This window comes from Ctenopharyngodon idella, chromosome 23, assembly GCF_019924925.1.
Source record: "Ctenopharyngodon idella isolate HZGC_01 chromosome 23, HZGC01, whole genome shotgun sequence".
In the NCBI taxonomy this organism is placed as follows: Eukaryota; Metazoa; Chordata; class Actinopteri; order Cypriniformes; family Xenocyprididae; genus Ctenopharyngodon; species Ctenopharyngodon idella.
The window spans coordinates 16,047,696-16,070,430 of record NC_067242.1 but is presented as its reverse complement, the minus strand read 5'-3'; the positions used below and the strand labels follow the sequence as shown (position 1 = coordinate 16,070,430).

At 38.9% G+C, this 22,735-nt stretch overlaps 1 protein-coding gene across 3 annotated transcripts; it reads right to left on the bottom strand.

Moving 5' to 3' along the window:
• Positions 1 to 214: 214 nt before the first annotated feature.
• On the bottom strand, positions 215 to 22,102 carry lnx2a (ligand of numb-protein X 2a). Of its 3 annotated transcripts, XM_051882232.1 has the most exons (11): positions 21,957 to 22,102; positions 18,602 to 19,137; positions 14,453 to 14,676; positions 12,585 to 12,722; positions 12,284 to 12,483; positions 11,303 to 11,671; positions 7,737 to 7,916; positions 7,220 to 7,397; positions 2,030 to 2,255; positions 1,103 to 1,261; positions 215 to 764 (listed from the first exon to the last, which is right to left on the bottom strand). In XM_051882232.1, the coding sequence occupies exons 2-11, from the start codon at positions 19,003 to 19,005 to the stop codon at positions 629 to 631; spliced, it is 2,214 nt and encodes a 737-aa protein (XP_051738192.1). In that variant the 5' UTR covers positions 19,006 to 19,137; positions 21,957 to 22,102; the 3' UTR covers positions 215 to 628. The 3 variants fall into 3 exon arrangements, with proteins under 3 accessions (XP_051738192.1, XP_051738193.1, XP_051738194.1); XM_051882233.1 differs by lacking the exons at positions 18,602 to 19,137; positions 21,957 to 22,102 and adding an exon at positions 15,639 to 15,806; XM_051882234.1 differs by lacking the exons at positions 215 to 764; positions 1,103 to 1,261; positions 2,030 to 2,255 and adding an exon at positions 2,262 to 2,486.
• Positions 22,103 to 22,735: the final 633 nt, after the last annotated feature.

Sequence of the window (22,735 nt, the reverse complement as noted above, 5' to 3'; positions counted from 1 at the left end):
CAAAGATGGTAGCAAACGCTAAAATCCTCCATGAGATATTGCTGCTAATCTTTTCAAAGATTTTCAAAAAGCATTTTAGGAGGGCAAATATTTATCCCACATTTTATCTCTAGAGAGCTTGGAACTTTAACATTAGCCTTTTCTGAGATTATTATAGTGAAAACGTTGGATCAAATCTGACAAGTGGGTTTAGAAATCATTTTTACACATCAACTGAGGCTTAACTCTCATATCCTCACTGGGAAAGATTTATTAAACAGCTGTGTACATTCATCCATTCATACTTGCACACATACACTTTTGTTCGGTCTCTCTCTTTTACACAAACATTCACAAACGTAGATCACATTTAGAGATAACATGTATATAAAACCTCCGGTAGAGTGGACTGCTGATCGGCATGGTGAGGGGAGACCTTAAGGCTGCTCTCCAGAGGGTGGTGGCCTCATGGGCGTGGCAGGTTTTCTAAGGCCTAGTTTATTCAGCATCAAGTACAGTAAAAGCATTCAATTTTCCGAGACTCTGGCTTTGACAGTATGGTGCCTCCGTGGCAGAGAGTAGAACACATAGGACCATTAGAACACAGATATGAGCGCTGTCTGAGGTGAGGCATGGTGCCCTGGTGGGGTTAGATCAGACTTCCTGGCCATGACACGACGGTAAGCGCCACTCTGCTCCGCTGCTCCTTCAGCATGGGCACCAGGGCGGAATGACTCATGCCAGCCGTGGACAGACAGTTTACCGCCACTATCATGTCGCCACACCTGGATGAAAAACAAAGCAATGTGATCATGTCAATGCAGTATCAATACAACCTCAGTGGAAGAGAATGACGTTAATACAAATGGTTAGTTTTTAATGAATCAGTAAAAAATGAATCGGTTAAAAGAACTCAGTTTACTCTCAGTTTGAATTGGTTAAACGACTCACCAGTTCACTGAATCATTTATTTACTGAGTTTCCATCCATCCATCCATCCATTTTGTTTAGTGTATAAACAAAACCCCCCACATTTTAATCAAGGTAATTTTGAAAGTGCTGTATCATCTTGCCGTAAAGCATTAGCTCACTGTTTATTGTTTGTTGTGTTGTGCTTGCTCACTTTAGACGGCCATCGTAGTAAGCGGGTGTTCCAAGGACGATAGTCTTGATAAAAAACGCCTGGTTGCTGTGGTTCTCCTCATAACCTCCAACAATGCTGAAACCCCAGCTGCCAGGGTGACTTCTGCGGAGGACAATCTCATGACTGCTATGCAGGTAGCTGTGACAGAGAACAACATGGAAAGTAAGTGCGCAATCGGGAAATATATTTTTTCCCCATCCGTTTAATCACAGTCAAAAATTGCATGTCAGATTGCTTATACTAGGGGACCACAGATGGAGAAACAGAAAAACAGTTATATGTTGGTAGGAGAGTAAGGAGAAATGGAGGATTTGGCACAATGACAGGAAGGGAGAAGGAAACAGAAGGGTGCCAAAGCAAAGGCGATGGATGATAAAGGACAAAAGGGAGGGCAGAGTGAAAAAGGAAACAGTGAGATTGGACTGAATAACCCGAGGCTTGGCTAAAATGGGCTAGGAGCAAGTTATCTCCACATGTACGTTTTATCTGATAATCTGCAGCTGTTTACATCACGACACAGCCATAATCCCCTCATGGGTTAACACTGCATAAAGCTGCTGATCCCAAACACATCAACACTACAGACATTTTCTGTGTCCAAGTCATCAAAATAGATGCCTTTTCTCCCTTCAAAGCTGTTTCCACTCAGATTTGGATGGGGAAAAGTAGGTGAAACGAAACCTGGCATGATGGTAGTCCAGGCCAGATTGCATTGACTATTTTAGGGTTATTTGGATCAGTGCTCAGCAAGGTGAGGATGCTATTTTTAAGTCTCCTAGTGGAGACATAAAGTGCCTGAAAAACCATTTGGACTCTTCCAAAAGTACATCCACTCTAATAGCGCTGTTGTTTTATTTCACTTATCAAACAATCTTCCACATGAAGCTCTACAAAATTTGCATTTACCTGGGAAGTCCAAGCCACATCACCCATGATGGCGACCAGCTTGCGTCGTAGTCGTTTTCGTGCGGAGGGAGAAGCTCTTCATCCAGGCCTGGTTCTTCAACTGTGTTAACCTCTAGTGCCTTCAGTTGGACAGAGCAGGACGCAGCGCTGGACTTTAGAGTGCCAACTGCCTCGCTGTGGCTCAGGTAGGTCAAATCCTGACCATTAATACTCAACAGTACATCCCCTGAGCAATGAGAGATGACAAAGACACTTAGAGACACTCCAAACAGCCACACAGAGAGGACTGCAACATGGCTGAAGCCCCGTGGAGACAGGTTTTACTTCAGTGCACTTCATCATCAGAGACACAAGCGGGAAACAGTGTTTTCCTGGAAAATAACCTTCTGAATTGTTTTTTGGGGGGGGCCTTGTTGTCTAGAGGACAGGAAGCACCAAAGCTTGATGTGATGTGTATCTACAGTGTGAAACAGACAGCAGTCAACCACATACAGTACAACCAGTGTAGTCTGATTCTGAATCCTGAATGCATTTTTTAGTGATTTAAACACATACAGCACAAACAGTGTAGTCTGATTCCCGAACAAATGACTCTAATTACTTGGTTCTTTTTAGTAAATCAAACACATAAGTTGTGACCCAAATGATGCACTATACACTATGCACTTATACACTATGTACTTATGCACTATGTACTCAACCGTGTAGTGTATGAATTTTATATGGTTATTTTGTCATTCAGCATTGGAGTCTGATAGCCCCTCCCCCTCCGCTACGTAATTAAAGCTGCGACAGTTGAGTGCATGAAGTGTCCAACAGTGTAGTGTGATTCCTGAATGAATGATTCTAATGAGTCAGTTCTTTTAGAGAATCAAACACATACAGCACAGCCAGTGTAGCCTGATTCATGAAAGAATGGCTCTGTGTCGGTTCTTTTTACAGAATCAAACACAGTCTGACTCCTGATAGAATGAGTCTGTTCTTTTTAGTGAATCAAACATATACAGCACAACCAGTCTATTCTCATTCTAAATGAATGATTCTAATTACTCTGTTCTTTTTATTAAATCAAACACATACAGTGCAACTTGTGTAGTCTGAATCTGAATGAATGATTCATTACACTGCTCTTTTATTAAATCAAACATATACAGCGCAGTAGTAGTCTGAATCTCAAATGACTGACTTCAATAAGTCGATTCTTTTCAGTGAATCAAGCACATAAATCACAACCAGGGCTGCGTTTCACTCAAAATTTTTACGCCCTTCACTCGGTAATTTCCCTCCGTCCACGTATCGGATGTGCGACATTGCTTAAGTTGCACGAGTGCCCACTACTGGCGGAACTCGTGCATAAGGTTTAAATGGATAATTATTTAAACCCCTTTTTACTTATGAATTTGTTTTATGTGCCATTCTATATGCATATAAGTTGTTGGAGAAAATATATAAAATTCTATGGGTATATGAGCTGTTGGAGAAAAATAAAATTACACTAATGAAAAAAAATAGTATAAACATTGACTGAACATAAGGTGTTAAACGCAATAAAATCTCAACATAATTAATACATTATACACTATTATGCGATTAATTCTCAAAATAATTAATATATCATACACTACAGTTAAGCGCGATCTGCTGTGACGTCACAATCAAGTTGAATTGTGGGATATAGAGCTGCTTGAAGTGTACATCGGAGTAGACTCGCTCCCTCGGTCAAATTCGAGTGGACGGGGGTCTATCCACATAAACTTCCCTCGCCTACTTGACAAAGTGGAACGCACTTCAAAATGGTGGCAGGGATTCCCCCAAGGGGAAGTGCTTAGGGAAGTTTGCGAGTGAATTTCTAAAAGCAAAGTGGAACGCACCCCTAGTTGGTTTCCCAAACGAATGACTCTAATGAGTCGGTTCTTTTAAGTGAATTAACACAAACAGCTTACAGCTAACTGAAACTTGAATAACCGCAATGAACAGTAAGAAAGTTTGTATTTTTTAAAATTTTATTGAATAAAATATTTTATTTGTTTCAGTATTGTTGTTTGATATATAAATAAGGACAATATTGGATTGCATTTATTCTGCCTTAAAAAGTCACTAAACACACTTTTTGAAAGAACTGTTTTAAATTGATAAAATTATTATTTATTTTAGGGATGTCCCAACCAAGTTTTTTTGTATCACCGATCTGATCCGAGTCATACTGAATATTGAGTATCTGCTGATGCAGAGTCCCGATCCGATACTTGTATTTTCCTAGTGCTTGGTGCACACTTCAAGTACATTAAAGTTATTAAAATCAATCCAGTGTATACAAGAATGTGCAGTGAGTTTCTCAGGGGCAGGGGCCCAAATGTAAAAATGGGGCATCTATCACTACGGAGTAATTGTATTATAACAATTACTACAGTAATTAATTATATTGGTTACACTTTATTTCAATGGTCCACTTTAGATATTCTACTAACTATGAGTAACATTGCAACTACATGTCAACTAACTCTCATTAGAGTATTAGAAGACTGTTAGGTTAGGGTTAGGTGTTAGGGTACGGGTTACATGTAGTTGCAAAGTTACTTATAGTTGGTAGAATGTCTGTTGAGGACCATCAAAATAAAGTGTTAACAGATATTAAGCAGACAGTACTAATACTCTAATGACTGGTTGTTGACATGTAGTTGCAAAGTTACTTATAGTTAGTAGAATGCCTAAAGTGGATAATCAACCATTATACAACCATTATATTTATTTATATGCATACATTGTTAACAGACTGTGTGGTCACAATTATGAATATGGAACTACTGATAAAAACTTCTTGTATTTTATATGTATAATAAACAGAATAATTGCAACAAAAAGAAAAAAAAAAGTGGAGATAAGGTTAGAAAGCATGAAGCTCACGGTGTCAGAATGCCAGTCTGTCAGTCAAGTCCAAAGCAAGACGCAACCCAATAGCAACGTGTTATGGCAACGACCTCTCAGATATTCTGACGGCAGATAAAAATAAACAGTAAATAGATTACTTTCGAGTGATTCACTACAAAAGTATATGCTAAACATGAAAGCTTGAATGAAGCTTTAAGCATTAAGCTCACTTAAAGGTGCATACCACCACCCATAGATACACTATATTGCCAAAAGTTTTGGGATGCCTGCCTTTACGTGCACATGAACTTTAATGACATCCCATTCTTAATCCGTAGGGTTTAATATGGAGTTGGCCCACCCTTTGCAGCTATAACAGCCTCAAATCTTCTGGGAAGGCTTTCCACAAGGTTTAGGAGTGTGTTTATGGGAATTTTTGACCATTCTTCTAGAAGCACATTTGTGAGGTCAGGCACTGATGTTGGCGAGAAGGCCTGGCTCGCTGTCTCCGCTTTAATTCATCCCAAAGGTGTTCTGTCGGGTTGAGGTCAGGACTCTGTGCAGGCCAGTCAAGTTCCTCCACACCAAACTCGCTCATCCATGTCTTTATGGACCTTGCTTTGTGCACTGGTGCGCAGTCATGTTGGAACAGGAAGGGGCCATCCCCAAACTGTTCCCACAAAGTTGGGAGCATGAAATTATCCAAAATGTCTTGGAATGCTGAAGCATTAAGAGTTCCTTTCACTGGAACTAAGGGGCCAAGCCCAACCCCTGAAAAACAACCCCACACCATAATCCCCCCCTCCACCAAACTTTACACTTGACTGACTGCACAATGCAGTCAGGCAAGTACCGTTCTCCTGGTAACTGCCAAACCCAGACTCGTCCATCGGATTGCCAGACAGAGAAGCGTGATTCGTCACTCCAGAGAACACGTCTCCACTGCTCTAGAGTCCAGTGGCGGCGTGCTTTACACCACTGCATCCAATGCTTTGCATTGAACTTGGTGATGTAAGGCTTGGATGCAGCTGCTCGGCCATGGAAACCCATTCCATGAAGCTCTCTACTGCACTGTTCTTGAGCTAATATGAAGGCCACACTAAGTTTGGAGGTTTGTAGCTATTGACTCCGCAGAAAGTTGGCAACTTCTGCGCACTGTGCGCCTCAGCATGCGCTGACCCCGCTCTGTGATTTTACGTGGCCTACCACTTCGTGGCTGAGTTGCTATTGTTCCCAATTGCTTCCACTTTGTTATGATACCACTAACAGTTGACCGTGGAATATTTAGTAGTGAGGAAATTTCACGAATGAACTTATTGCACAGGTGGCAACCTATCACGGTACCACGCATGTTTGTAGAAGCAGTCTGCATGCCTAGGTGCTTGATTTTTCATACACCTGTGGCCATGGAAGTGATTGGAACACCTGAATTCAATGATTTGGAGGGGTGTCCCAATACTTTTGGCAATATAGTGTATGTATACATAGATGCCACATTCGATCGCTCCAGACACGTTGGCGCGCCCGCCATCTTGGATTGGTCACTCACATTAAGAATTCTTCTGTTTGTGAAACCGCCGAGATTTAAATTCCTGAAGAAATGGGATAACCTTTCACAGGTGTGAATGTGTTGGTTTGTGTTTTTATATGTATTAACTCAATATTACAGTTTTTTAAACTATGGTGTTAGCTGACACCTTCATCTTGTTGCATTGTGTTAGTTTAGCAAAATCTTCCGCTAAAGTCTATTGCAGATAGATATATACATACATGCATCTAACTACAGTTGCAGACACACAGTCAACTTGCACTCAAGTGTTCGCAGACCGGCTTTGAACGTTCCAACATGGCGGGTGGCTAACATATATAGGAGCCCATAGAAACAGCAGCTAATGAGGCATCTATGTATATATATCTATGCCACCACCTACTGCACGACACCTGCGTGACAGCTGACTAAAGGATCTAAAGGAGCTAAAATAAAGCATCGGGATTAGGACAGCATATACAGATCAGTTAAAAATAATTAATCGGCCCCGATCGGGACATCCCTAATTTATCATTATTTGGCAGTGGAATCGGATTTCTTTTAATTTTTATTTTGGATAAAGTACCAAAAAATTCCTACGTTTTTATCACTACCAAAAACAAAAATGTATTTATTTCAGAATAACATGAACCAATGAATCATACACAATAAGACCAGGAATATGTAGTAAATAGGCTCAATGTTGATGTCATGTTGACGGTAGCCTGCTCAGACTTGGGTCAGGATTATCTAGATGCTAATTTAAGAAAGAAAATTAGGTTTATGTAACTCACCACGTTTGATTCGTCCATCACGTGACAGGCAGCCATGGGGCTGGACGCTCGTCACAAAGATCGGCAGCTCTCCACTCTTGCTGCCCCGTCCCCCTGCCACAGTCATACCCAGAGACTCGTGAGGTTCCTTCTTCACAGTGATGTGTTTCTCCTTACAGGTCACACACTGGGAGAGGTCCTACAACACACACTCATATTTACACAAGCAGCACAAATTCTCTCAGATGTGGATCTGAGAAAAAAGGGAAAGCCCATTTCTTAATTGACACTCTGATCGGCTCTCTGTAGAGTGCTGTTCATCATCCCAACGGGATCAGCTCTACTCCAACTTCATAATTGATCTCATAATAGATCCAACCAGGAGTAATTAAGGTTGTGGTCTGAACTCATGAAAAACTGGAGGCTACCCAGATGCTTCGGAAATAGGGCTCCCTAATTACGTCTCCACAGAGCTAAAATAGATTCTGCAACACACACAGACTTGCTCTCGCTCTTGGCTGCAGGCATTTGTACTCACTCTCTGGGTGGAAGACCTGGCAAGGTGCAGACTTGGGACAGGGCTTGGGGTCGCAGTGCAGGGAAGCGGCGGGATGTGTTCATGGCTCCAAATGTCCCTGGTCAAGGTGGAGCCTGTGTGCACGGCCATAGTCTGCTTGCTGGACCGGCTAATCATCAGATTGACTCTTTCTCCACTAGCCTGGAAGATGACAGTAGGTGGTCTGTATAAATACCTAATACTCTTACTCCAGGGGCGCCGTAATGGGGGGAGGGGTTAGGGCGATTTCAAGGGCCCTGAACAGAGAGGGGACCCGATAGGGACCACACCCTGGAACATGACTTCAACCAACGCACCCTCCAGACACACGATGGAAACCATAGCGGCACCCCTGTATTGAAAAGACAGTCTGCTGTCTGCCAGTGCTATACTTTAGCTGCCCTTTCTCTGTGTGATCGGGGCAGCCAGATGGGAGAAAGCAGCTCACATAGACATAAAGATACTATCAATCACATTACCCTCTGAGCAGGGCAGCGGCAGCAGTGTCCTAATGTCCCAAACAGGCACTGAGATTTGCACAGATGACAATAGCTGTTTTATTATGAGAACATTTATTAGAGGAAAGTCTATTTATATTTTCTGAAGAAAAAAAAAAAGGTGAGCCCGTGCAAAAGTCACCGCCATGCTAGGGTGGTTGCAAGGATGATGCTATGTCGTTGCTAGGGTGTTGCTAGGTCGTTTCTTACTGGTTTTCCTGGCTCTAGATGTGGCCAAAGCCCTCCTTTAATGTAAATCTTTGGGATTTTTTTTGTCCAATATTTAGGAAATACAGAATATATCTTTAATCATATTAGTAAGTGGCCGATTTTAGATTTTTTTTTTTTATTGATCGTATCGGCTGATATTGGATATTTAATTGTGCATGGTAATTTTTTACATTTAGATTACAGTGTTGTTAACTAAAACTTAAAATAAAAATAAAATTAAATATAAATATTAGATGAAAAACTTAAACTTGCTTTGGCATCTAACTAAAAAAAGGTTTAAATTGAAGTACTAAAATGACTAAAACTGAAATAAAAATAAATTTAAAGCTGTATCTATATCTATATACATATATATGTATATATTTAATAAATTAAAGCTATATATATATATATATTAAACTAATACAAATAATTACTAAAACAATAAAATTAATCTAAATCTAAAAAATTGAAAATATAAAAATAAAAAAGTTAATACAAAATATTAATAACATTAGTTATTAGTAATAGTATATAAATAATAATAAAAATAACATCTGTTGCTCGCTTAAAATTGATGTTTAAAAACACTAATATAATAATACTGTTAAATGTAATATTTAACAAATCTCACAATAAATATCCATTTTTATACTGTATATTATAATGTTGTGATGCCTAAATTCACTTGTAGCATTTAACCCTCTACAGCACAGCGTTGCCCTCAGGCAACTGAAAGTTTTCTTAAGCCCTATGTTTAATACATTTTTCTTTAAATGATTACAACCAATTAGAATGGTCGAGAAAGTACCAAAGAACAGTCCAGTAAGGTGTGGGAGTCACTATCAAGCACCATTTAAAGGTGCGATGTCCTGTTCTGACACATGGTCACAGGAGGTGTGAGAAGAAGACAAGATTATTTGCTTTAGTAATCTTATTTAAAATGACGAACTGTACACAGGGCTTGACATTAACACCCGCCACCCCGCCAAATGCGGGTTAGACAGCCACTCCCACTAGCCACTTTGGCAGGTTGAATATAATTTCAGCCTACAGCCTAATCAAAACAGACAGACAGCTTGTTGTAGCACAAAATTACAATTAAATCACAATTCGTTATCGATGAACGTGCAGTTAGTGAAGGTGGGACAGGCGGAATAGCGCTGAATGACACACAACATAAGCGCTCTCTCAGTTCTCCTTGTGCCTGAATAGTCAAATACACGCACACACAAATGTCAAAATGTCATCGTGTGGAGTATCTCGCGTGAATACAGTCGGTTATGGCTTAAGCGGACGTAAACAGGTGGGTAAAAACTGGATATGTGTCAGTGTATTACATACATGCATTCAGCAGCCCAATTAAATACCTGTTTGTCATTAATGTTAATCCAACAGTTAAATAAATGTATGTTAAATAAACCTACTGTATCAGAAAAAAAAGTTTATTTAGTTTACCATTGTATTGGTAATTTGCTTTTTTTTCATTTTGTATAGCCTAGCAAAAATAACTTTATAAAAAATAAAATTATAAAATTTCTCATATTATGGTCTTATTGCCCACCTACATACCAGCTGATATACCATGTAGTTTTGATAAGGGTGGTCAATCTGCATCTGAAAGATTGAAAGCGTTTTAAATCTAGCTAAATAAAGTAAAATGACTCAATCAAGTAATTTTAGCATGCCAAAGTCAACTTTAATCATATAAAATGTAATTTCCCAATCAGCAAAATTGTGGCCAGTTAAAGTGCTGAGTGGCTAGTAACTTTGGAAAACCACTAGCCACAGTGGCTGGTGAACGAAAAAGTTAATGTCAAGCCCTGACTGTACATAAAAAATATGTGTGTGTGTATGAAGGTGTAGATAAGCCTTTTGTCAGGTTTTATTATGTTTTTTTATTTTTATTTTGCATGTTCAGAAATTCAGTGTCTATTCAATGTCAATTTCTTTTCACAAAGTTGTGCGATAAGGGGTACTTTTCGAGAATGTTTTGGACAATACCTCACTTTGGCAATAATGTGTTATAAGAAGGAAAGATGCAGTGTTCCTGGGTGTGAAGGAACACCCAACGTGATGTGCAAAAATTGTAACATAAACCTCTGTTTCACAGCAGAGAAGAACTGCTTTTTGAAGTTTCGTACAGTGACATATGCATGTATCAAATTCAATATATCAATGTCTTTCAAGTGTTTTTCCTTTTTTTTTTTTTACTTAATGATTTCTTGACATTTTTAAAAAACAAATTGTGATTTTGCATTGCTCTCTGAGCTTTGTCTTAGGATAATTTTCTCTATGATTCTGTACTATTGTTGCGCAACGTTGCATATTTTGGGGTGGGGGGTCAAAAAAAGTTTTATCAATACAATGTTACCATTTGAACCAAAAAATTATGTGGAATATTTTTTTTTTTTCATGTCCCATCAACATGTGTGCAGTAGAGGGTTAAAATGAGTTTAGTTTTTAGTGTTTTATTTTTCATTTATTTAGACAACAAATCGTCCCCTTGGAATTATAAGGTTCTATCTGCATTCTGAGCAGTTTTGAGATATTAAGCATCAAAGTTTTTGCATTCCATTCGACTTTGTAGATATAACCTTTTTGTTTTCTAAATAAAAAGTCCCAAAATGTTCACAACATAAAAAAAACCCATCACATAATGTAAATAAGTTGTCACAGAATGAGAATATGTGAATAACTCAATTTTGACAAAAATGTCAGATAGAACCTTATGATTCCAAGGGGACGAAATATAGAATTTTACTATCATTTATCAAAGCAAAGGTCTACTAGCATCTTTATCTTGACCTGAACTGCCCCACACACGTGCTTTCTCTCTACCTGTATAATCTGAGCTGCCTGCTCAGGCGTGCCGTGTCTCAGGTCATGCTCGTTGACGGCCAGCACTCTGTCGTTGCTGCAAAGTCGTCCATCTTTAGCTGCTAACCCTCCCTCCAGCAAGTCCAGGATAAACACACCCGCTTCATCTGTACGCCGCACCAGCTTGATCCCCAGCTGCTCTGATGATTCCCGCTTGTGCAAGGTGATGCGTATGCTGGCAGGGCTGCCCTTGGGCGTAGCAGTTGCCACAGGTGGCCTGGCAGAACAGCGGCGTTCTCTCAAAACCGTCAACTGCAGAGTGGCGCAGGGACGTGCCAGTGTAGAGCGAGCGAAGTTATGGGGCACATTACTGATGTCTACGTTGTTCACCTGCACTCGAATGGGAAGTGTAGAGAAAGATTGAATGGGTTTGACAAATGTAATGAGCTCTATCATTTTGAGTCAGTAATGTGTGAAGAAAATATTTTTTTTGTGCTTTTTTTGTCTTTACTGTCACTTTTGATCAATTTAATGCATCCTCCTTGCTAAATAAAAGTATAATTTCTTTTAAAAAAAAAAACAGTAGTTTATGTTTGAATAAAATGTCTATTTGGACTCTTTAGAGACCATTTTCTCAAAAATAAGTTTTTATGACAGCCACTATTTAAATCATATATCTTGACAGTCAAACCAAAACATAATAATTATATCATTAAAGAGCAGAGTTTTCTTTTTCAATCAATGCATAAAACTGCATAAAAAGAAGGTATTTCTGGGTCAAAACAACTCAAAATGATGGAGCAAGTCACATACTTAGGTGAATGTCAGTTTGAAGAATGCTGTTCTGTATCTGTGGTAAAGACTGCCTCTCTTCGTAGCCATTCTGCAGCCACTATTCATTAGAGCTCTTTAGAGATTGATTAAAGTATCAGGCTGATCTGTAAATAGCAGTGAAAATGCCTTTTTTAATCAGACAGTTATTTCGGAACATAGTGGCAATACCTGAAGTATTTGGTCTCCAGCCAGCAGCCTTCCGTCTCGGGCTATAACACCATCACGGTACACCTCCTGTATTACCACATTTATCAGGGGGGTCTCGTTTCCACCAACAATACTTATGCCCAGCTCTGTGTAGGGGTTTGCACGATGAACCTCAATAGTTGTGATTTCTCCCTCAGGTAGAGACGGAAGTTTCACACAACCTGAAGTACAAGACATATGGAACCCAAGCAAATATATTAAAGGTATTTAATCTCATAGAAACAAATTGATTTGGTTCTAGGATCGAATAAAATAATTATACCTTCTTCAGCAGAAAGAGGCAATGTTTCAACAAAGTCCCATCCCGAAGAGGCTGAACTACCAGTACGGAGAAGATGGATGCACGGGTTGCTGAGAGGACGCTTCACACGTGGAAGAGCACACTCAAGACCATGGACACCTTTGAGAGAAAGAAGGACAGCTTAAAAATGTACATTTTACAAACTTTTTTGAAAAAACAAGTGTCAGCTAAGAAACATGTGCTAATGCAAATCTCCATTGGAGTGAAATGAAAATAATTGATAAAAATAGGTCCATTTGAAAAATGGAGCGCAGCTGGAAGAAAACAAAACTAGATGTGTTTCACATTTCGTGGAAAAAAGCATTATTGCATACAGAAAACAGCTAAATCTGCTTATTTTTCAACTCTCTTAGAAGAAAACAAACACAACCCTAGGTATTTATTTGATACAGTGGCAAAGTAACGAGAAATAAAGCTTCAACTCCAGACATTTCCAAACAGCACAGCAGTTATGACTTTATGAACTTCTTTACTTGCAAGATTGATAATATTAGAGAGAAAATTATAACCATGCAACTGTCTACTACAGTATCGCGTATCGTTGTATCTCTCTATTAGTGTTACTGGATCTTAGTGCTGCATTTGATACTATCAACCACAACATTCTTTTAAACAGACTCAAAAATTACTTTGGTATTAGTGGAATTGCATTGGCATGGTTCAAATCATACTTATCTGACTGTTACCAATTTGTAGCAGTAAATGAAGAGGTAGCATATCAATCAATATGGCGTACTGCAAGGCTCAGTACTAGGACCGTTGCTTTTCACCCTGTACATGCTACCCTTAGGAAATATCATTAGGCGTTAGTTTTCACTGTTATGCTGATGATACTCAGCTCTATATTTCTTCGCGCAATGGTGAAACATACCAATTCATAAAATTAACGGAATGCATAGTTGATATAAAATATTGGATCTAAAAAAGACCTACTGAGATTTACAAGATTGTTAATCAATGGTGCTTTTGTTGAAGCCATCAGCCAAAATGATTTCAGCCTATATTTTAAATAATCATGTTTAACAGTGCAATTCCTGGTGAGAAACTACATTACCCATGATTCTATCAGAGAATCGCAACAAGCAAATCGTTAAATTTTTTTTGTTTGCTAAACTTGCAGGCTTGCCTTCCAGTAGCTTTGCCCAAAAAACTCTTGAAGCATCCTGTTCACACAGCAATTTTACAGTAGCGTCTCAAATATTTCTGTGTGAATGTACAACGGGAGTCAAGCCTGTATTGTTTTACCAAGTAATATCACAGATGGCAACGTCCATAAAACTGAAATGTCTTATCACTTTTAACACGACAAGAGTCCAATCTTTAATAACCGACAGCAATGTTTATATCTAGGTGGACAGCAGAGCATTTGAGTTATGCATATGCGTTGCACACAAAACTGCCGAGAGAAGCTCTGGTGGAGAACAGTGACTGGATCTAAAACCCTTGTATCTCCATAGCTGTAAGTTACCAAAACCCACACATGAAAACCCGCAACACATGGTAGACGTGTTTGTGCAGTGCAGAGCATCTCTCTCGCACTGTATGACGTGACAGACAACTAGTTGTCCAATCCGGTTCCGTTCACACTGCGCATTTTCCAAGGATGCAGTTCCGAGTCCTGAAAATGTACAGCCGTGAGTTTGGTTATAGAATATGGTTGTCACTCCTGTAAATAACTGAACTGTGTGTGAACGTAACTGTATTAAGAACTAAAATACAGGACTGACAACCAAATTCTGCTGCTGTGTGAACGTGGCCTTAAGATTACGGTGTAATCACGTTGCTGATAGAGTGTTTCAAATTATGAAAGTTATACTTAGGGTACTAACTGTCTTCTTCCGTGCTTTCTTCGAAGGCGGGGTTGTCTACGCCGGGCTCTTCTGTCCATGTAGGAACATTGTTGCATGCGTTGGATCCAGCAGGTGGTGATGGTGTACTCTCCTTCGTCTCAGTCTGGGGGGATTTGGGGGGATTGGTCGCCATGACCCTGTCTTCGCCTCCCTCCATCCGCGTCCGATCCAGCTTTGTTCGCTGACTCTGTGTCCCAGGACACCTAGACCCACACACACAGACACAAACATATAAACACAATAACCTGTAACCTGAAATATTCAGGAGTCTAGGTACACAGATGTCTTTTTGACATGAAGTAGAAGACAAGGACAAGAAAATGGAAGCAAATAACACAAGAAACCTTGCGCTACATCCTCAGGGCAGATGCTATTCCAGGAACCTACAGTAAAAGGCCCTGATCTTGTATTCCCAAACACAGTCTAGTGCAGTGTTATATTAGTATTATTTATATATTATATATTCATTTTTTGTTGTTGTTAAGTTTAACTTTTACATCTTATGTTTATATTTTATTTTAGTTAACAATAATAACATTGGTACAGTGAAACTATGGGATCTTTCTATATCTTTGAGCTGGGAGGATTTCAGCATTTCACTAACATAACTGTCATACAATCAGCAGCGCTAATTAATTACTCTACGCATCAATGAGGACAAAAACCTGTAGGATAGTATTACATGCTGAGGTTGCATAGTATAACAAGAAAGCACCAGATTGTCAACAAAGCTAAGAGAAGACGGCTAATGCTGGCAGTAACTCTCAGCCTTCTCTTAGGAAGGTGTTAGTGCCTTGTTAAGGGTAATCTCCTTGGGTGCTTTTCGTTGGAGCTATAAATAAAACATTCTTGCAATAATTATCTATGAAGTATAGATGTTCTGATAAAACTTCCACCTTTCTACTTGTTTTTACAAAAACAAATGTTCACACCAAACACTTTTTTTGTCCTCTGATTTGTAAACGAACTCAACTTTGAACTATTCAACTGACGTTTGGCTTCAGACATCAAACCCTTAGTAGGCCAAGACCTTCAGTTCATCCAAAGACACCATTCAGCCCTATCTTTTACACCAGAACTAATTCCCAAATTTACACCACGCACTCAAACCACACAGTCCTGCCAACTCTTAGTACTAAATACCATGCTGGACTCTCTAACTCACCATAGCTCTGGGTTGCCCTTGGCAGTCTCACAGAAGAAGTGGTTGAAAAGGTTTCTAGAGTTGAAGTTTCCCAGCATGGCTGAAGAGAATATGAAACTGCTGCTGTCCAGTGCATTACACAGGACCGACTAATCTCCCATCACATGACGAAGGGGCAAATAATCCCCAGATAGGAAGTCAGATCAACCCCAGCAGGCTCCACTCACAAGAAAGTCACTGGAGTCTTTTTCTGCTAAGCATCATCGTCTAACTCTAACAGATCCTGACTATGATATTAGTTCTGACTCAAAAGCCCCTGCAGACATGTGGTTATGCTCAAACGTAACTGTTTATTAAAATGTGTTCTGCATTTTGATCAGGTTTACTTGGGGTTTACTTGTAATAGTACACCACAATGGTGTGTGTAGTTATTCTGTTTGAAAAATGTTCATCACTCGTATGTGAGCAGTACATCCCTATATTGGAAATGTACATTCTAAAATACATAACAAAAAACTAGTAGTACTACTACTATTAATAGTATCATTGAATTTTTATTTATCTGAATTTGAGCTTGTCAATTCTTAAGATGCAGTTACACTACCCTTTTCATTCCACTGACTTTCATTCATACACATGCGAATCATCAACCGGAAATGCAAGCTCATGGGAATTTTGCTGCATTCTAAAATTCATGTTTGGTGAACTCTGACCTGCGAATTTATATCATATGAAAATGTGTGACCAATAGAAGATCGATTCATAACAACATGACCGTTTAGCTGAATTAAAAGAACACGAACTTTAAAGCTTTCCAGCGTTGCAGAAAAGTGGATTAGATTGCATATTTTTGTGTTTTGAATGTATTATTATTTGTTATATGTTGAATTTTTAAAAAGGCATCTTGTCCATGTCTGAAGAAATTTTGCAGTCTAGTGTAACCACCCCAGACTGGGTCGAATCGGATCTCCAATCTTATTGGCTGACTTCTCTGCAATTTACTAAATTCAGGGTGCACTTCTTTTTTTTCAGTCTGCCTGAAAACAAATTTGTATTTGCAAGCTAGTACAACAGATTTTTCTGAAGAATATGTCCTGAAGAACTTAACCTGAGCCTAAATGTGATTTAAGGACCTCAAAAATAAAGTTTAGATCTGTTAAATTTAAGGCCACCTACATGCTAGTGTAGTTCTAAACATTCCCAAATAAATAAAAATAAGTCCCAAATAAGTATATCATCAAAAGAAAGAAAACTGCACATGTGAAGCAATTTCATAGCATCTTTACAACAAGCCAGCTATAGTTGGTTGCTTTACATGCCGGTCAGATGACTCCTTCATGTTTAACTGGGTGGTTCTTGGCTGCAAAGGCAAAAAGATTTTATGCTTATAGCCCTAAGTTTGATGTTAACTACATTGAAAGTAACCATTACGCGTCTATTTACACATTTGGTAGATGCTTTTATAGAAAAGCAACTTACATTACTTTCAAAGTATACATTTTATGAATTCTTGCATTCAATGGGAAGCAAACCCATGAGCTTGGGATTGTGAGCACCAGACTCTACTGTTTGAGCTACAGGAATCCTTACAGGAACACATAAAATAATTATTTGAGCTGCCAGGGGCATCACTAGACTTTTTCCTGGGGCACAAGCATCAGTAAAATATCATAAAATATTCCTCATAAATCTTTACATGTCAATGAAGATTACAGTATACCGACCTCAGAATCATTTTCTCTGATAATATTTCAGTAATCAAGAACTAGCAATGCCAGATACGCAAATGAATCACTCTGTTGATCTAATCAGTCAAATGGGTTTGCAAAAAAGTCTGAAACTGTTCATTGCATCAGTTTGATTCATTAGGACAGTTCACTCATGCACTGAATCATTTACAGCGATTTCTCCCACTGAAATAGTAGTAGGATCGTTTATAATACAGAAAACAAAAAGAGCGCTAGATGATGTGGATATTTACCTGCAATCCACTGTAGGAAACAAATGTGTTCTAACATTTGTCAATGACTAAGCAGCTCTTTATTGCGTTTGCAGCTTGTGAACGACTCTGTACTGCAGGTAAAGATGATTTATATCCACAACAGTATTAAAAAAAAAATGGAATCAAAATATGGGCACACTTTTTTTGTGCTCCAGTCCTGATGAAAGACTATAAATGCCCTTGATTTCAACAGGGTTTGCATTTGAGTTTAAAGAATTAGTTTACTTCAGAATTAAAATTTCCTGATAATTTACTCACCCCCATGTCATCCAAGATGTTTATGTCTTTCTTTTTTCAGTCCAAATTCGGTCCAAATTGCAGTTTCAATGCAGCTTCAAAGGGCTCTACATGATCCCAGACGAGGAATAAGGGTCTTAACTAGCGAAACGATTGGTCATTTTCTAAAAAAAAGTACAAATTAAATACTTTTTAACCACAAATGCTCATCTTACACTGCTCTGTGATGTGCCACGCATTACGTAATCATGTTGGAAAGGTCACACGTGACGTAAGCCATTTGACTTTGCACGTTTGCTTTGTAAACACTTGCTCGGTACTTCCGCCAACTTCACGCGTGACCCTTCCAACGTGATTACGTAATGCGTGGCACATCACAGAGCAGTGCAAGATTAGCATTTGTGGTTAAAAAGTATCTAATTTTTACTTTTTTTTAGAAAATTACCGATTGTTTTGCTAGGTAAGACCCTTATTCCTCATCTGGGATCATGTAGAGCTCTTTGAAAAAACTGCAATTTGGACCGTCAACCCATTGAACCCTGTTGAAGTCCACTATATTGAGAAAAATCCTGGAATGTTTTCCTCAAAAACCTTAATTTCTTTTCGACTGAAGAAAGAAAGACATAAACATCTTGGATGACATAGGTGTGAGTAAATTATCAAGAAACTTTAATTCTGAAGTAAACTAAACCTTTAAATATTTGAATGTGAACATTTGTGTGTAAGCAAGTGTTGAGTATCTTACCTGTGTTTGAGATGTGCCTCCAGGTCACAGCGTGGCATGCTGAGAGAACAGGAGGGCGTGAGAGGACAGGTGACCGACAACTTATCCAGCAGCTTGTGCACCAGAATGCTGGAGCGCCGGCAGACCTGCAGCTGTAGATGCGCACGGTCCAGCGGACAAAAGTCCCGTTCCTGCAGGAAGCTGCGCAGGCAGCGGGCACAGAAGGTGTGGCCACATGGTGTATCCAAGGGCTGAACTAACGGCTGAAGGCAGATGTGGCACACCAAATCATCGTCCACTTCCAAACGATAGTTATAAAGGTGGTTCTCCCAGGCGCGGTGAATCTGTCCACATTCAGAGCAAAGGGCCTCCAGTAGAGCTTCGCTCACCATGCCCGGGTCCACTCCCTCTCCCAGACTGCCCATTGCACTCGGCTTCGGCTACACACACACACGCACTCAGTATCTTGGATACGGGGGCGTCCGTCCCATGGGCGTCAGAGGCTGTGTGACTCCGGCAGGGGACGGCCACCCCCTGGTAGACGGTGTGACATCACTCTGAAGGGTCGAAGAGAAGAAGTGAGGTAACTGTTGTGAATGAGATAAAGTGTTTGTGTGTGTGCCATGTGTTGTGAGGATGAGATTATGTTGCAGAGCAGTGTGGGTTTACTCCTGCACATTAATCTGACAGTGTAATCTCTTGCTCTCTCGCCCGGAGCAATCTTTCAATCCCGCAGAGAGAGAATTATCTAGGATTGCAGCAGGGAGCAGAGAGTCAAGAGGTTTTGATGTGAAAGTGAGAAGAGGAGGGGCAAGAGAAGAAGACAAAAAATAGACACTGTATAAGATCTGAACGGATAACACTTGTTCGTAAATACCGGGGTGGAGAGGTGCTCCTTCAAGTTATTAAATACAAATATTAATCAAAATCTACTAGATTATAATTAAAATCATAGCTCTGAAGGCCCTGTTTCTAATTTTGATACATTTCAAATTTAAAGGAAAGGTTCACATTCTGTCTATTTTTATTCACCATCATGTCGTTCCAAACCTGTTTGACTTTCTTTCTTCAGTGGAACATAAAAGGTGAATTTCTGATCTTTCCGAAACTTTTTCATATTATCAATATGATTTCAGATCGTACACTAGTTTTGCCGTCTTTAGTCACAGGAAATCTTGATATCTGCCTTAGCTCGAAGAAATAAAGTCATACAGGTGTGGAAAAACATGAGGGTGAGTAAATATGACAGAATTTTTTTATTATTGTGTGAATTAGACTTGGACTCCATGGAAAAGTTTAGAGAAAAGCAGTATAAAAATTAAATAAATAAATAAACAAATAATAAAAAAATAAGATTAAACTAAACACATTAATAAATTTGATTAAAATAAATAAATAACAATTTAATTAAATAAGTAATACATCTAACAGTACAGTACTAAAGTAGAAAAAATAACAATAAAACAAAATATTTCCATATAATATTGTACACATATTTTTAATATTCTTTCTTTTTACATTGTAAATTGGGATTTTTTTATACATAAAAATTGGCCTTTTACATTTTAGAATAGGGGTTCCTGTCAAAAGTTTGAAAACATTACAATTTTTTAAAAAGTTTTTGAAAGAAGTGTTTTATGCTCACCAAAGCTGCATTTATTTAATCAAAAATACAGTAAAAACAGTAATATTGTGAAATATTATTACAATTTAAAATATATATTTTAAATAATTTATTCTTGTGATGGCAAAACTGAATTTCAGCATCATTACTCCAGTCTTCAGTATCACACAGCAGCAAAAACTGTTGATAATTATAATAATAAAAAGAAATGTTTTTTGAGCAGCAAATCAGCATATTAGAATGATTTCTGAAGGATCGTGTGACACTGAAGACTGGAGTAATGATGCTGAAAATTCAGCTTTGCTCACAAGAATAAATTACATTTTGAAATATATTAAAATACAACATAGTTCTTTTAATCTGTAATAATATTGCGCAATATTACTGTTTTACTGTATTTTTGATTAAATAAATGCAGCCTTGGTTGGTAAGCATAAGAGATTTCTTTCAAAAACATTAATAATCATAATGGTTCCTAATGTCTACTGTACGTGAATGGGGAACTTTGGGGTCTGTGGCATCTAAAAGATTGAAAACCCCTGAACTACACCTTTTATAATTGGCTTTTTGAGGCCACCCAACAGCAGGGGGCAATCTATTGGGCCAACAATAACTACAACCTTCGCCTGTATTCCCAGCATCCGACAGCTGTGCGTCCATGACCACCAGCCCCACGCTTGGTCTGTCAACGGCATCTCTGTGACTACCTGCCTCTGTTTTTATCTTGCAGCTGGACATGAATAAATCATGAGGACACAAGGCTCCTCTGTTCCCACTACAAAGCCCTGTCAACGTGTCATCAGACACACATACCCATGCTCGCTCGTCCAGCACACTGTAATGTTTTAACGTGGATAGTCTGATCTAAATGAAGCAGCTTGTACTTAAACCTCATTCCTTGATAGCATGATGTGGGACTTCATTACATGAGGCTGAATGGCCTTTGGGCCGCTGCCATCAGTGTTTCTATTCTATGTTGATTCTCTGATGACTTTTAATCACAAGGGAGTGTTTAGATATTGACCGCAAGGGCTGTTCAAGGCCACTCACTTGTTGTATCCTTGTATCTTTAGCTGCTTGTCACACTTGTCTGTGTTCTCACTTGCAAAATGGCACATTCACGCTTATCTGGCTGTCTGGGGGATGAAGAATTAAATGTTTGTTCAGCTGAACTGACAGAAAACAATAGAATTAATGCATAATCTTTAAACATCTACCAAGGAAGCAAGCAATATCTGACAGTTTCCATGTAGAATGATAGGCACATCTCTATAGTCTTTATTTATTGAGCAAAAGGCTTTCAATAGCAATGACATGTTTCCATTCTGCAGTCCAGATCTATTCACAAACCACCATTTTTAACACCCATCACGCGTTGGTTTTCCAAAATCAATATATTGACCTTAATTTTTAGAGAGGTTGTACATTCACAAACAGGTAGGCAACAAAAATAAATTAATGGAGGGAGGGGGAGGAGAAATAACAGCGCTTTCTCGTCTGAATTAAAATGTCTGTGGATGCCACCTGCATGAATTGTCTCGTTAATAAGGCGTATCCAATCCGGATCCACAACACATACAAATATCGATATCTCATTATTTCTTGTACAGAGCGACTCATTGTAAATTTTTCGTTTACTGTCTGTGTCTGTCTGTGCCATCGCCTGTACAATGGGCGACAATGGCATATAACAAAATACGCCTGGTATAAAAGGATCAGCGAGTGATAATAAAAGTATTTGAATAACATTACCTATTCGCGTTCCCCTTGGATGGTGTGAACTCTGGCCCCGAGAGGGGAGAATCGTGGAGCTCAATCACATCCACCGCAGCTTGCCCGAGCCGCATCCGCACGTCAAAACACCCCCGTATCTGTCTTGTAGCGATGTCCGATTCGTGAACGAATGGTTCTTTTGAATCGGTTCTTTTGAACAAATCAGTTGAACCGGTTCATAAAACTGGTCTGGACAATACACGTATACTGGTCTGAACACGTATTGGACTGAATCGGTCTGTGCGGCTCTCGAGTCAACAACTGCCCGACTCATTGAACCGAGAACCGCGTCTCTGATAGTAAATAAGGATTTTAATGATATAAGTTACTTTACAGCCTAATAGCAAAAATGTTACAAATAAAATGCTCTGGAAATACGTTTATGACTTGATTTTATGACAGTTTTATCAATAAAACCATACCAAACGCAAAACAAAGTTAGTTTTAATAAATATAAGTTATTTTAAAATACAAATAAATTATTATCAAGAGATGTAAATTAATTTTAGTTTTGTTTATTGTAAATGCAAATTATATTTAGGTTACAATTCGTGGATTATCATAGGTGGCAACACATTTAAATGAGACACATGGCAATAAACACCCTTTATAAAATAAAGCTTAGTCGAAAACGTAATAAATATTGCAATATGTTCCTACATATGACGTAACTAGAGCGTTTTAGAGCATGTAATATGCCAGGGGACCAAGTAATGACGTAAAGAACCACTGAATCATTTTGAACGGTTTCATTCAAA

Coding starts and splice junctions, on each gene's coding strand:
- lnx2a (XM_051882232.1), bottom strand. CDS start 19,005: ATGGGCAGTCTGGGAGAGGGAGTGGACCCGGGCATGGTGAGCGAAGCT. Junction 7,917..11,302: donor AGGCAGCTCAGATTATACAG/GTAGAGAGAAAG, acceptor GTCATCTTCCAG/GCTAGTGGAGAAAGAGTCAA. Junction 765..1,102: donor TACTACGATGGCCGTCTAAA/GTGAGCAAGCAC, acceptor TTTTTCATCCAG/GTGTGGCGACATGATAGTGG.